Source organism: Ursus maritimus, unplaced genomic scaffold (assembly GCF_017311325.1).
Source record: "Ursus maritimus isolate PB19 unplaced genomic scaffold, ASM1731132v1 scaffold_14, whole genome shotgun sequence".
Taxonomy (NCBI): Eukaryota; Metazoa; Chordata; class Mammalia; order Carnivora; family Ursidae; genus Ursus; species Ursus maritimus.
Window position 1 is genome coordinate 32134987 of NW_024423786.1, and position 12397 is coordinate 32147383.

Sequence of the window (12397 nt, forward strand, 5' to 3'; positions counted from 1 at the left end):
ATGGCATCGACAGAAAACCAAAGCATCACACGGGGAGGGCGGAGGGGGCTGGACGCACCAGGTACGTGCTCATCAGCGAACTTGGTGGAGACAATGTAAACACCAGGCACCGTGGGGAAGTAGGAGACCTTGCAGGTGCCATCTTCCAGGTCCTCCGTCTGGATGTCCACTTTGCTGGGACCTTCCACTGCCAAGGATATGCCACCATAACCTGCAACACGGTAGCCCGGGGCTGATGGCACCACAACTCACTGGGGAGGGGGAGCTCAATGCAGGCAGAAAGGATGGAAATTCAAACTGTTATTTCCAGACAGCAGAAATACAGAAGCGCCAGGCAGCCCCTATCAGAGAGCGCCAGGCAGAGGAGCAGGTGAAAGGCTCTGAGAAATCCTGTAGCGAAAAAACCTGCTGGGTGTGGCTTTGACCACAGAATTCTTTTCTCAAGGCTATCTTACTATCCCACCTGAGCAGCTATCCTACAGCACCCGCTGGGGAAGACACTCTGGCCACACGCCTCCGAGAACGGCACGTGTTAATCATGAGCTGCAGGTCTGAGACCGTGAATTTTTAAACCGCCCCCAGGCACCTCCGATGTCCAACCAGGGAACCACGAAGGGAGCAGATCCGAAGGTTTAACAACCTGAAGAATCAACAGGGGGCATCAGCCCACCAGGACCAGAGATTCTCTAGCTCTCTCCCCTGGGACTGTGACTTCGTCCGGAAGCCGCCGATATGGCCATGACTCAAGAAGGCAGAAGATGAAGATACTGTCATCTGGGACAGTCTGAAGAGGCCCAACCCAATTCAAGCCATTTTAAAGAGGAACCAGGAAGAAATTGCACATTTCCACGAAAGCACGGCTCAGCTGACATGATCCTGGCCAGCTGGCCCAACCTCCTTTGCTTGGGATGAGCCCAGGAGGTCCCGGAAAGTGGCAGATGATAGTGGGAGGACACATCATGACAGGGAGATCTGTGACTAGCTTTGGCTCTGGATTCAAATGCCAGGAGCAGACGGAATGTTCACTCCTGAACGCCCCGGTTTCTTTATTTAGAAATGCAGATGATACCTACGTCCCTGGGGGTCATGGGGCCTCAATGCTACAGCAGGTACAAGCACCTACAGCTTGAAGGAGGCTCAGAAAGAAAGGGCAGGTGGTGGGATGAAAAGACAAAGCAGCCTGAGCAAAAAGGCGACCATTCCTGCAAGCCTTTCCCCAGGAGCAACTCCACACACCTGCATCCCGTGTGTCCACGATGAATTCAGACATCTCGAATGTCCGGCCCTCCGACAGGCCCCGGCCATAGACTTTGGCTCTGCGTGCATCCCCAATCTCGGACTGGACCACCATGATGGACACGGGGCTGTTGGCCACGTGGCTGCCGTTCTTCTTGATGCTGACCAGGTGTTCACCCACCTCCCGGGGGATGAAGGAGATCCCTGCACCGGAGCACAGACGGTGTGTGTAAGGTGCAGGGAGCGGGGAGCAGGAATGCAAATAGGACTTCCTCCCTGACTTTGTAGCAGCCCAGAGTGTCCAAGAGAATGGCCAACGTGGCAATGCAGAAATGCACTCAGACTTACCATGTGTGACCCAGAAGGTGGCTCACATGGTCCCCTAATGTGCGACTGGGTCCCCAGCGCAGAACTGGGGGCACACCCACCTCCCGCCCAGCTCCAGCCAGGAAGGCAGCCCCGGGCTCACCAATGTGGTTGTTGGGAAGCCTCTTGAGGAGACAGGGCTCGTCGCGGCCTGACGGCGCCTTGATGCTGGCCGTCAGAGTGCTCAGGTCTGTCTCGCTGATGTCAAGCAGGAAGTCGGCAGCAGAGCCTAGCTTCACCTGAGAGCACCGTCTGCTGTCGTCTGGGAAACATCCCCCCCACCATGAGCTCCTGTGACACGTGGTCTCCCAGGCTCTCTGAAGCCCTCAGGCCACATGCACTTACAGAGGAGCACGTGAGAATGAATTACTCCGAGTTAAGGGACAAAGCCCGTCTGGGATGATGAGCAGACCTAACCAACGACCAGTGCTGGCTAATTTTGTCTGGTGAAAGGGAAGACTGGGAACTGGCAGGAGACCTGAGTCTTCTCCGGCCACTTTTTAAAGGAGTCTTTGCCGGCCGGAGGCACCTGTCACCTGCCTGCCTTGGGCGTTCCCTCAGGTGCACACTGCTCGTGTGCCACACGGGGCTGTTGACTGCTTCCCAGACAGGTCTGAACTCCTCAGGGACAAGAACCTCGCCTTTCAAACCTTCCCTTTATAACCTACTGCCAGCGCGATATGAACATAGCGAGCACAACAGACATTAGGAATGTGGGCTCTGAATCGGATAACCTGTATCTGAGTCCCCGAATACCCATGTATGAATTTGGCTAAACCACTCTCTCTCCCAGCGTCAGTTTTTCCATCCGAAAATGGAGAGGAAATCTATCTGTGACGCTGAAGGGCATCTTTGAGTTCATGTAGTCACACAATTCATATACTATCTGAATGCCTCCATCTGGGGGCCTGCTATTGGCATGCTGTGGTCAGACTGGCTCAAAACGAGGGCCCTCTGAATGGTACTGCTTGCTTTCCCTTGGATTACCAGCTAAGGGAGGAATCAGGCTGGTCCAAAGTTGACTTTGCACCCCAACTCCTCCCCAGGGAGTCTGCGTGAAACATACACTTAGGTGCCTAGCCTGCTGCCACTGGTCTGATGGGAAGAGAGGCTATCGGGGCAGCCATACCTCCCCTAGGAAGCCCTTGCCCCTCCCCCAACAAGCCAGGTAACCCTACCTGTAATCTTGGCTGTGAAGGGGCTGCCAGGGATGTGCTTGTCGTTGTACTTGACCAGGATGCTGTAGTCGCCTGGCAGGGTGGGCAGATAGGTCACCGTGCACGTCCCATCTTTGTTGTCGATGCAGCTGATTTCGGCTTTGGAGGGCCCCTCGATAGCCAAGTCGAGGCCACCTGTGGATGGAAGGAAGGAGGGAGAGACTTTAGGGAGAGAATGTTTCCTTGTTTCAACAGAGATCACACCTCATCCAGGGCAGTCCCAATGCCAGGAACAATAGACTGATACATGCCTCATGAGCCCCGGGCAAGGGGCACGTCAGAACAAAGTAATTTACACTGTAAATCTACCCACTGAATTCTTCACTACAAGCGACCCTGAAGTTCTCTCTATTCTTCAGGATACATGGGGATGTGAAAGAGACCCAGCACGCCAATCACACATATGGGAGGGTCACACACACACTGTCCCTGCTGGTGGGGCACTGGATGCCACCATGAAAATCCCATTGGAACCACAAATTTAGGAGCACTGGGTGGCTCAGTCAGCAGAGCGACTCTTGATCTTGGGGTTGTGAGTTTGAGCCCCATGTCGGGTGTGATTACTTAAAATCTTTAAAAAAGGACCACAAACTTAGAAGTCTCCTTCCATGATAAGGGGAATAAGCATAGAGCTTTATCGGGAATGGGCAGCACCTCATATAGTCCTCTAGACATAGATATATGTGCAAGAAAGAACAAAAGCTAAACATTATCTACCAAAATGCATGCTTATATTTCAGGCAAGTCACACAAAAGCATCGACCTGATTTCGATCAGAACGCAAAGGACTTCAAAAGTTCTGCTTTGGGTGAAGACAGAGAAGCTCTACAGAAGAGATTTATGAGAAAAGAAAAGACGAATGCTACCATTCAGCAGTCTTATTTGTAAAAGCTGCTCTGGAACTGTGCCCACTCAACTGCCCAAACGGCCGGCCGGAAGCGCACAGCCCACGTGAACCACAAGGTACCTTCTCCCGCATCCTCGGTGACGATGGTGAAGGTGGCGGTTTTGTTGGCCACTCCGTACACCAGGCCCGGACCGTATGCAGAAACGCTCCCACTGTTCGGGTAGTTCACATAGAACTGGAGTGGGCTTTCTGGGTTGACAGAGACAAAATCGAGGGGGACGCATTGAGGGGGGAACACATCCCTTGGACACCCAAGGTCTTAACGCTCCCCTACCAGCAGGCAGGGCGGTGTCTCCGACGCAAGGGCAGAAATCGAAAGGAGACTCCAGGAGAGCTGACCACGCTGGGATACCCAATGGGTCTACTCGCACTGCACAAGAAAAACAATCCCCAGGGTTGCTCCAGACGAGAAGGGGCTCAAGCAGGACTGTGCAGCTCAACCTGACCAATGAGGGAGGAAAGAGCTGACCACGTGAAGAAATGACTCACTATTGGCGGAAACACAGCTGGAGAGGTCTTTTGGGAAGGCCATTTGCTGCACCTTTGAAAGTGTAAGGCGCGATGAGGCTGCTAGTCATCCACCCCGCAGTGGTCCTTTCTCCCCTCCCCACTCCCAGCCCTGTGCAAGGACTTCCATTTCCACAGTTCTCAGATCCAATTTAGGAAAAGACTCCAGTGTCCAACAATAGGGGGCTGGTTAAACACTGGTCCACCGGCAGGTCATTAAAAATAACGAGGGAGGGGGCGCCTGGGTGGCTCAGTCGGTAAGTGTCTGACTCTTGATTTCAGCTCAGGTCACGATCTCAGAGTCGGGAGATCGAGCCCTGTGTCGGGCTCTACGTTGCGCGTGGAGCCTGAGATTCTCTCCCGCTCCCTCTGCCCCTCCCCCCTTGCTTGCCCGCTCGCATGCACATGCCCTCTCCCTCAAAAAAACAAAACAAAAAGAGGGAGATCTGTGTGTATTAACTATTCATAATGTGTTATATTAAAAAGAGAAAAAAATAAGTTGCTATATAATAGTAATACCATTATCTCACGTCTTTGAAGAAAAAAACAAAATTATATACCTGTTCTGTAGGCACAGAGAAAAATATCTGAAAAGACACACACCCCAGCAGTGGAAGTAAAAGGGAAAGAGGAGAAAGACATTTTTACTTTCTCTGTATCTGCATCTTTAGAATATTTAGATAAAAGCAGATAATATATTTTTGCTTTAAACAAATATTATGCATACATATATGCATAAACTACAGCAAACATGAAACGGGGAGAAATATTTGCAACTTCTATCACAAAGGGCTAATCTCTCCAATGTTTAATTTGCTCTCAGAAACTGATATGCCAAAGGCCAACAACCCTATAGAAAATCCTGGCCAAGGAAACAAGTGCTCAGTTCACAGAAAAAGAAATACAAATAGTACTTAAACATAGAGAAAGTTGCTCAATCTCACTCACGAGAGAAATACAAACAAAGCAACGCTGAGATACTGTTTTTTTGAACTGTCTTGCAAAGATCCAAAAACTGGTGGAAAAGCAGGTGTTCATCTACTTTGCTGGTGGGCGTGTGAATTAGGGGAGCCCCACTGAAAGGCAGTTTGGCAAGATCTATCAAAATGATAGCTGTGTTTACCTGTGGCCACGATGCCTGCCCTGGGAACTAAATCTCACAGCTATAGCTTGGCAAGTGTGAGATGATGGCTATGGAGGCTATTCACTGTAGCCTGACTAATGACAGCAGAAGGTAGGGGAGACCCTAAATGTCCTCCAATAGGGGAAATGGTGGGATATACCATATTCACCCAAACAGTGTGACACCACGAACCCGCTGTGTCGTTCGGACATGCAAAGCTCTCCTGGATACACCGTTAGACTGAAAAGGACGAGCTCAGAACGATGTGCAGAGTATGCTACTATTAATGTACGAATGGGAAAGGGCTTAAGAATCTGTATTTCCCATTTGTTTGTACAGTCTTAAAAATATTCCGAAATCCAACATAAAAAATTAACAGCAGTCAAGTTCAAGGAGAGGTCAGGTGGGTGATATGGGCAGGAAGGAAACCTTTCCCCATATCGTTTTTATAAACCATGTGGATATGTTGCCTACTCAAAATCTTAAATTAAAAAACAGAGAACTATTTAAACAATTTTTTTTTTTAAAACAATAACACTGTGCTGGTTGACAGACATGAAATCTGAGCTGAATTTCCTCGTCAAGGTCAGTGTGAACATAAGGCAGCTTGTCCTGTCCTCCCACCCCAAAGCTGCACACCACACAGGGCTCTGCAGGCCAGGCTGGAAAGTCCCTCAATGCGCCTCACACTTTTCTCCCAGAGCACCACGCTCGGCATAGGGAAAAAGACAATCAATCATGGACCTAAGGGCCTGAACTGTAACCCGGGATGCTTCACTGCATCGTCCCTTCTGGAAAGTAGCTGGATCTGCTGGGGTCACAGGCTGTTTGGTTTCATAGGGACACCCGCCCTGCATTCCCGATCCTGCCACTGAGAACCGTTTCCCACACAGCAGCTGGCTGAGCGTCTGTGCAAACCTCCCAGATGTTCAGGCCCGAGTCTCACCATCCTGCAGGGCGCGCTGCCCCAGGCGCGGAGCCTGACTCACCAGGGATGTGGCTGCCCATGTATTTGATGTGCATCTCATGCAGCCCGACCTCAGTGGGGGCGTATCTGACCGTGACCGTGCCGTCCTTGTTGTCCACAATCTCAGGTGTGGCCGTCTTCCCGGAAGGCATGTGGACCTCTCCTGTTGGGGCACAGGGAGACAGGGCGATGAGCCCCTGGGGACTTCCCCTAGAGACGCTGAGTGCAAAGGCACAGGCGGCCTTCAGATCCAAGAATACTCACTGCTGCCGAAAGCATCGAAGATCCACAGCAGGAAAACAGAGCCATGTTTGCCCTTTATTTTGCTCCCTTTTCCTTCCACAAAATACAGCAGGCAACTCAAGTAAAGAGTTTTCCACTTTAATACGGACAAGTGAGAAGCTCAAACTAGACTAGAAAAGACCACGAGGCCACTACCTTAGCACAGTGTCAGCTCAAAGAGAAGTGAGCATTGAAAGGAGGCTGGGAGAGAGGAAATCTTGTACAAGACTTCGGTGTCAATGTCACCTCTGAAAAGGTGCGAGAATAAGACAAGGCAGGATAAGAGGCGGGACAGGAATCTTGACAGTCAAGAGGTATCTAAACACAGCAGTGCTTAACCTGGAGAGAATCCCCGGCCTTCTCTAGGATGTAACACAAGTCAGAAATGAACCACCCCCTTCCAAGATGCACATATATACAGTGAACATTCTGCAATCTCGGGGGCTCATGGATGCCAGGTGCCGGGGACAGGTGGAACCACCTCCCGGGCACTGTTCTGGAAAGCTAGTGCAATCCAGGGAGAACAAGGCGGCTTTCACGACCGTGCTTACCGGTGATTTCTCCTTTCCTGACCGCAAATGGAATGACCAAGTCGAAAGGTTTGAACCCCAGGCCGTTCATGTCACTCACGGGGACATAGGCTTCTTCAGTCACCTGAAAACAGGAAGCAGTCATCACTGGCTGAGGCGGACAACAGCATGGGCCGATGAAGCAACAGAGGGCAGAGCCGCTGGGAATTCTGCAAGCTAGTGCAGCCGGGATCTGGGGATGTGGCTGCCACCCATGCAGGATGGCCTTTGTCCAACAGGCCCCAGGGCCAGAGCAGAGCCTGAAGGACTGGAGCAGTCATGCTGACCAACTGCTAACCATCACCAGGCACTCTGCTTGTGGAATTCCCAGCAGTGCTCGCGGGACAGTGGAAAAGGGAGGGACAGCAATGTCTGTGAGTCCCAAGAGGCTCCGCCTGCAAAGGTTTAGTTGCTTGTGGCCTGGAAAAGAAGGTGCGTTTTAAGTGGCAGAAAGTAGCAGCGGGCGGCTTTCCCCCCCGAACGGAAGCCAGCTGCGTAAGTGGCGGTGGTGAGAGTCAGCAGGAGGGCTGAGGACAGTCCGTGTTTCTCTGAACCGCAGAGACAAACGACACCGAGCGTGATCACAGACAGGATGGCCGGAGATTCGTGGAGCGCATACGATGACACGGGTGGGTCTCATTACAGAGGAAGCGGGGATCGCTGTGACGGACCAATCAGTGGGGGGCAGACCAATGACCAGGACACCCAGAGGGCTTAAGCAATTCCCAGAAGCAGGCTGTAGCTTTTCTGAAATGAAGGCTGAGTAAACACAGAAATGCCAAAAGGAAAAAAAAAAAAAAATAGTGTACCCAGGGCCTGAATCCGGGGGAACATGCATTTACCGGTGCCTCCTCCACAGCCTCGACTTCCCCATCCGTGGCCTGGTCGGTGGCAAACGGAGATTAGTTGGGAATCACATGGAAGGGACGCTGCTACTTTAGTAGGTCCTACAACCCGAGGGCTTTTTGCTCCCCGTCTGCTCCAGCTCGTACAACAGGGACCACTCACTCTAGCGGGAGCCTACAATCTTCCTCCCCTTGTGGAGAGCAGGTTGGCATCCTTCCTTCAAAAATGTCAAACCCACATGCCCTTTGATCCTGCGACCCCACTTCTAGGACGCGGGCCTACAGAAATGCTAGCCGGAGAGTCTAGAGCTAAGTGATAGGTGCAAGGATTTTACTCGGGCTATTTGTGGTCACGAGAACTTGGAGGTGCCTCAAATGTCCATCTCTCAGGAATTCTGTTAATTATGCAAACCTGAACACCTGAAAAAGCCACCAAGTCTGATGAATGAATGGGGAAGGGTACCTATGACACTCGGAGGGACAGAGACGAGTTGCAAAGCCTGGGTAGGAAGCGATCCCGTGCATAAAGCTGATGGGTTTGTTGTGCCGACAGGGAAAAAGGGACACCAGTCACTTCTGCGCATGGAACTGGGAAAGTGGTCTCCTGGTATTTGATACGCGTCTATGGTATTAATGCTTTAAAAGTCTTTATAAATCCATTAAAAAAAAAAAACAACCCACAGACTTCATGTTCCTGATTCGATCGACCTGATAAGGGAGGGATCCCCCTCTTCTACCATAATGAACAAGAATTGAAGGCGCTCTCCACTTGGAGGAAGGCCAACATGCCTGCTTTACTCCTTTTTGTGTAGTTTAGCATCTCAGAAAGGGGGCATCACTTAGAAAGGCAGTTTTGTGGGCTTTGCCATTTGGAATAGCCCTATCCCTGCCTCCTAGGGCTCTCTCACAGTGGTGCTGTGCAGGGACAGACCGGCGGAAGATCTTTCGATGGCCACTCCGTGGCCTTTGATCCAAGCCTTGTCAACGGGGATGAGCAGATAGGCTCCTAGACGGTGGCTGCACGATACATTTAGCTGACCCAGCCTGCTGGGGCTCCTTGAGACATGAGCTCTGAAGGCAGTACTGGGTGTTCATGTCCCTTTGGCCACAAGTCTGTAGAGGGAGGCAGGGAATCCACATGCAGAAAAAGTCTGTTTAGGTAAAGCTGGAGATAGCTTGGAATGAGAGAGTAAAGACCCAAACCAGGTCCTATGGGTAACCCCCCTCCTTTTCGGCCTTCAGTAGTGGTTAGGGGGCAGTGTGTCTGCACAATGTATCCTTGTAACCCAGGGCTCAGGGGACATCATTCCCAATGAGTCTGTGGGCCCCCACTTCAGGTCCCTGACTCGGCAGCTAACATGGCCCTTGGTATTTCCATGCTGACTTTTCTCACTCGGATGCTCTGAACCCATCCTTAGCTCATTGCACTAGCAAGACCGTGACCTCTGCCCAGGGGCTGCTCTTCCATGCTGCCCTATTCTCATCAACCCCATAAAACCTGCTATAGACGAAAACAGATTCTTAAAACTACAACTGGGACCCTTCTCGGTAAAGTAAGAACGACAGAAACTCTCTAGCTGCATTTCTTTCTGCCCTGAAGGAGAAAAACACTCCCAAATGAACAGTGTCAAAGTTGACATCCTTGAGACAAAAAGGAGACTCCAGATCTCTGGCAGAATGTTTATAGATAAACAAACATCTACGGAAAGGGAAGAAAGCTACAACAGATCACGACTGTTTGGAGGGAGGCACGGACTTCTGTTTGGAACAGAGACCCCCCTCTCTGTTGCTGCATAAGGTGAGAGAAGTCATTAGAAGGGGCTTTGCAGGCTGTGCGTAGGGCTAGGTCACTGAGGCCTAAGGACTTTATGGTCAAGCCCGGCCGCCGCCCATGGCATCAAAGGACACCGGGGTAAGGGGCACTCAGTGGCTGTCCAGAGCAGGCACGCCGGCCTCAGTGACCTTGAGTCTGAGCCTTGTTCTTACACCTCTCCTGCAGAAGGGCCAACAATGCTTGGTTTTAAGGGTCAAATGAGATTTCTAATCATTTCCTGATTGAAGAACCTTCATAACGGAGGAGGGTCCGAGAGTCACTTGTTGAAAACTAAGGAGCCGTGCCATTCTGGCCCACGGTGGAGTCCCTTTCTTCCACGTGTTCCTACTCAAAACACATGACATTTCCTAGGACTGTGCAAAATCTGAATCTTTCCAAAACAAAACTAGAGGCACTTTGTGTCCTGGGATACGAGTCAAGTCTCCAGACAGAACGGCATCAGGAGCCTCTCTCCTCCAGGCCGTGGAGACGAGGGAGGAAGAAGGAGGAAGAGCTAGCAGAATAAAACATTGTGATGTCTAACTTACACACACTTTTTTGTCTGAGTGTATCTTTCTGAACTGGGTTTTAGCCAGGACATTGCCTAAGACCCTTAGCCTGATGGATACTTCGGGGGCCAGTAAGACTCCTTAAAAACCTCTAACAGCCAAGAGCCTCTGGATTTCTAGAGATTATTCTAGGACTCTACAAGGTCATGACTGCTTGAGAAAAAATTTTTAAAGAAAAAAAAAAAGTGGAAGGGGATGTCCTAGCCAGGATTTAACAGATGGCAGCCGTTACGGTTTCTGTCATAGCAGAGCGCTCGAGGGAAGGCATTTTCCTTACCATAACGGTGAAGGGGCTGTTGGGGATATCGACGCCACCAAAGCGCACGTAGATGACATAGGTGCCTGGCTTGGCAGCCGTGTAGAAGATGTCGTAAGTGCCGTCCTCATTCTCGATGACGTCGGCCTCAGCCTCGGTGCCGTCGGGGGTCAGAACCGTGCAGGTCACCTTCCCTTTCCCAGCGGTCTTGGCATCCACCACAAAGCCCACTTCCTCGCCGGTTTTCACAGTGGAGGCAATTCCAGGACCTGGAGAAGAGTTCAGGAGAAGAGAGTGGAAACTCCAGCCATGGCCAACTGCCCTGGAAGCCGCAGAACGAAGCACGGGTTGGTGCGGGCTGCATCTGTCGATGCCAGACCTGCGACGGCCGCCACACGCAGAGCTGTCCCGGACATCAGCGGGGGAAGGTGCTGCCCCCAGCAGCGCTCCAGCCATTGCTCAGGAAACAAGCTCTGAATGTCAAGCCCATGACGGACCCGGCTTGCCGGGATTCAAGGGTCTGAGGATCATGGTCAACGTCCCTAAGCAAACATACAGCGGGCATTTCTCTGAGGGCCAGGTACACACAAGAGTGAACCAAACACAGTCTCCGCTGTTGAGATGTTCATAATCTAACAGGCAGATGTTTGCAGGCCAGGCACCAAGAATGACAGCTCGATGTGCTGTGGAAACACTCAGTTACAGAAAAAATCATCAGCCGTGCTTCAGAGATGTGTCTCGTAGCACATCTCTATAAAGAAAGTTCTAGAAACTTACATCTCAGCGTTGCCACATTGACAGAGGGCTTTTTGAGAAAAGGGGAATGGCTGAATTCTGAAGGACAGGTACTTTTGGCTAGGGGAGACGTATCACCTCTGTTTCCGAACCATGACCAGTCTCTCTCTGACTGGGGGCACCCTTTACACAGAAGCCACACACCAGGGAGTGCAGACAAGTGAACCAAAAGCACGTTGGCAAAAAAAAAAAAAGCAAAGTATGTAGAAGCAACAGGAGTGCTAAGAACATGTTGTTCAGAGCGGGAGTCGTAGAAGGGAGCCTGGGGCCAGCCTGTGGAAGGCCTTGAACGACAGACAGAGAACTGCGGCCTCCAGGAGCCCCCAGGCTGAGAGTATCCTGCTCAGGATTCTGCTCCAGCAAGGGAGGGAACAGAGCATGGAGTAAGTCCCCGCCCAGGATTATTGCGCCGGCAGGTTCCTGGCAGACAGCACAGGCCGAGGAGCTGGTGGATTGGATTGGCCAGTGGTTCACAATTTCTCAATGTCTGAGCCCCAAATCGCCAAGCTGAGCAGTTTACAACTCGCTCTACAAGCCAAAAGTCTTTCCTCCATTCAGAACAAGATATGAAAGAAATAGAACACATCCAGGGTGGACCTATGTTTAATTTAAAGAGAAGCAAATCTGTTTCATTTCGGAGATGGGGATTCATGTTTTGGAATCTACGGGAATAGCACCAGAGTAACAAGAGCTGTTCTTAGAAACGGAAGGGCCCGTGACTGTCTTAGTCGTGTCTCGGAAACTGAAGGCAGCGTGATGTTCAACTACGTCTGGAGATATTCTGAGAGATGTAGGCATAGTCTCGAGTGCTAAGGAAAAACCTAGATCCTCGAATGTGTTTCTCTAATGCTGACCTGAAATGCTCTCGAATAAATCTTGACTAATTAAACCATCTACTCATGAAAGGAAAAGCTTACGTTTGCAGCTTTCCATGGGAGCTACCAA

General features: G+C 51.0%; 1 protein-coding gene across 2 annotated transcripts in view; it reads right to left on the reverse strand.

Moving 5' to 3' along the window:
• The window catches only part of FLNB (filamin B), a 139413-nt gene that overhangs the window by 19230 nt on the left and 107786 nt on the right, over nucleotides 1–12397 (reverse strand). Inside the window, exons 29-37 of one of the 2 annotated variants that reach the window (XM_008703081.2) lie at nucleotides 10679–10926; nucleotides 7984–8055; nucleotides 7157–7259; nucleotides 6346–6486; nucleotides 3787–3915; nucleotides 2781–2954; nucleotides 1706–1864; nucleotides 1237–1440; nucleotides 59–211 (exon numbers count right to left, since the gene is read on the reverse strand). In XM_008703081.2, the coding sequence (XP_008701303.2) occupies nucleotides 59–211; nucleotides 1237–1440; nucleotides 1706–1864; nucleotides 2781–2954; nucleotides 3787–3915; nucleotides 6346–6486; nucleotides 7157–7259; nucleotides 7984–8055; nucleotides 10679–10926 (1383 nt within the window). The remainder of the gene's footprint in view (nucleotides 1–58; nucleotides 212–1236; nucleotides 1441–1705; nucleotides 1865–2780; nucleotides 2955–3786; nucleotides 3916–6345; nucleotides 6487–7156; nucleotides 7260–7983; nucleotides 8056–10678; nucleotides 10927–12397) is intronic. The other variant, XM_008703082.2, reaches the window with a different exon arrangement.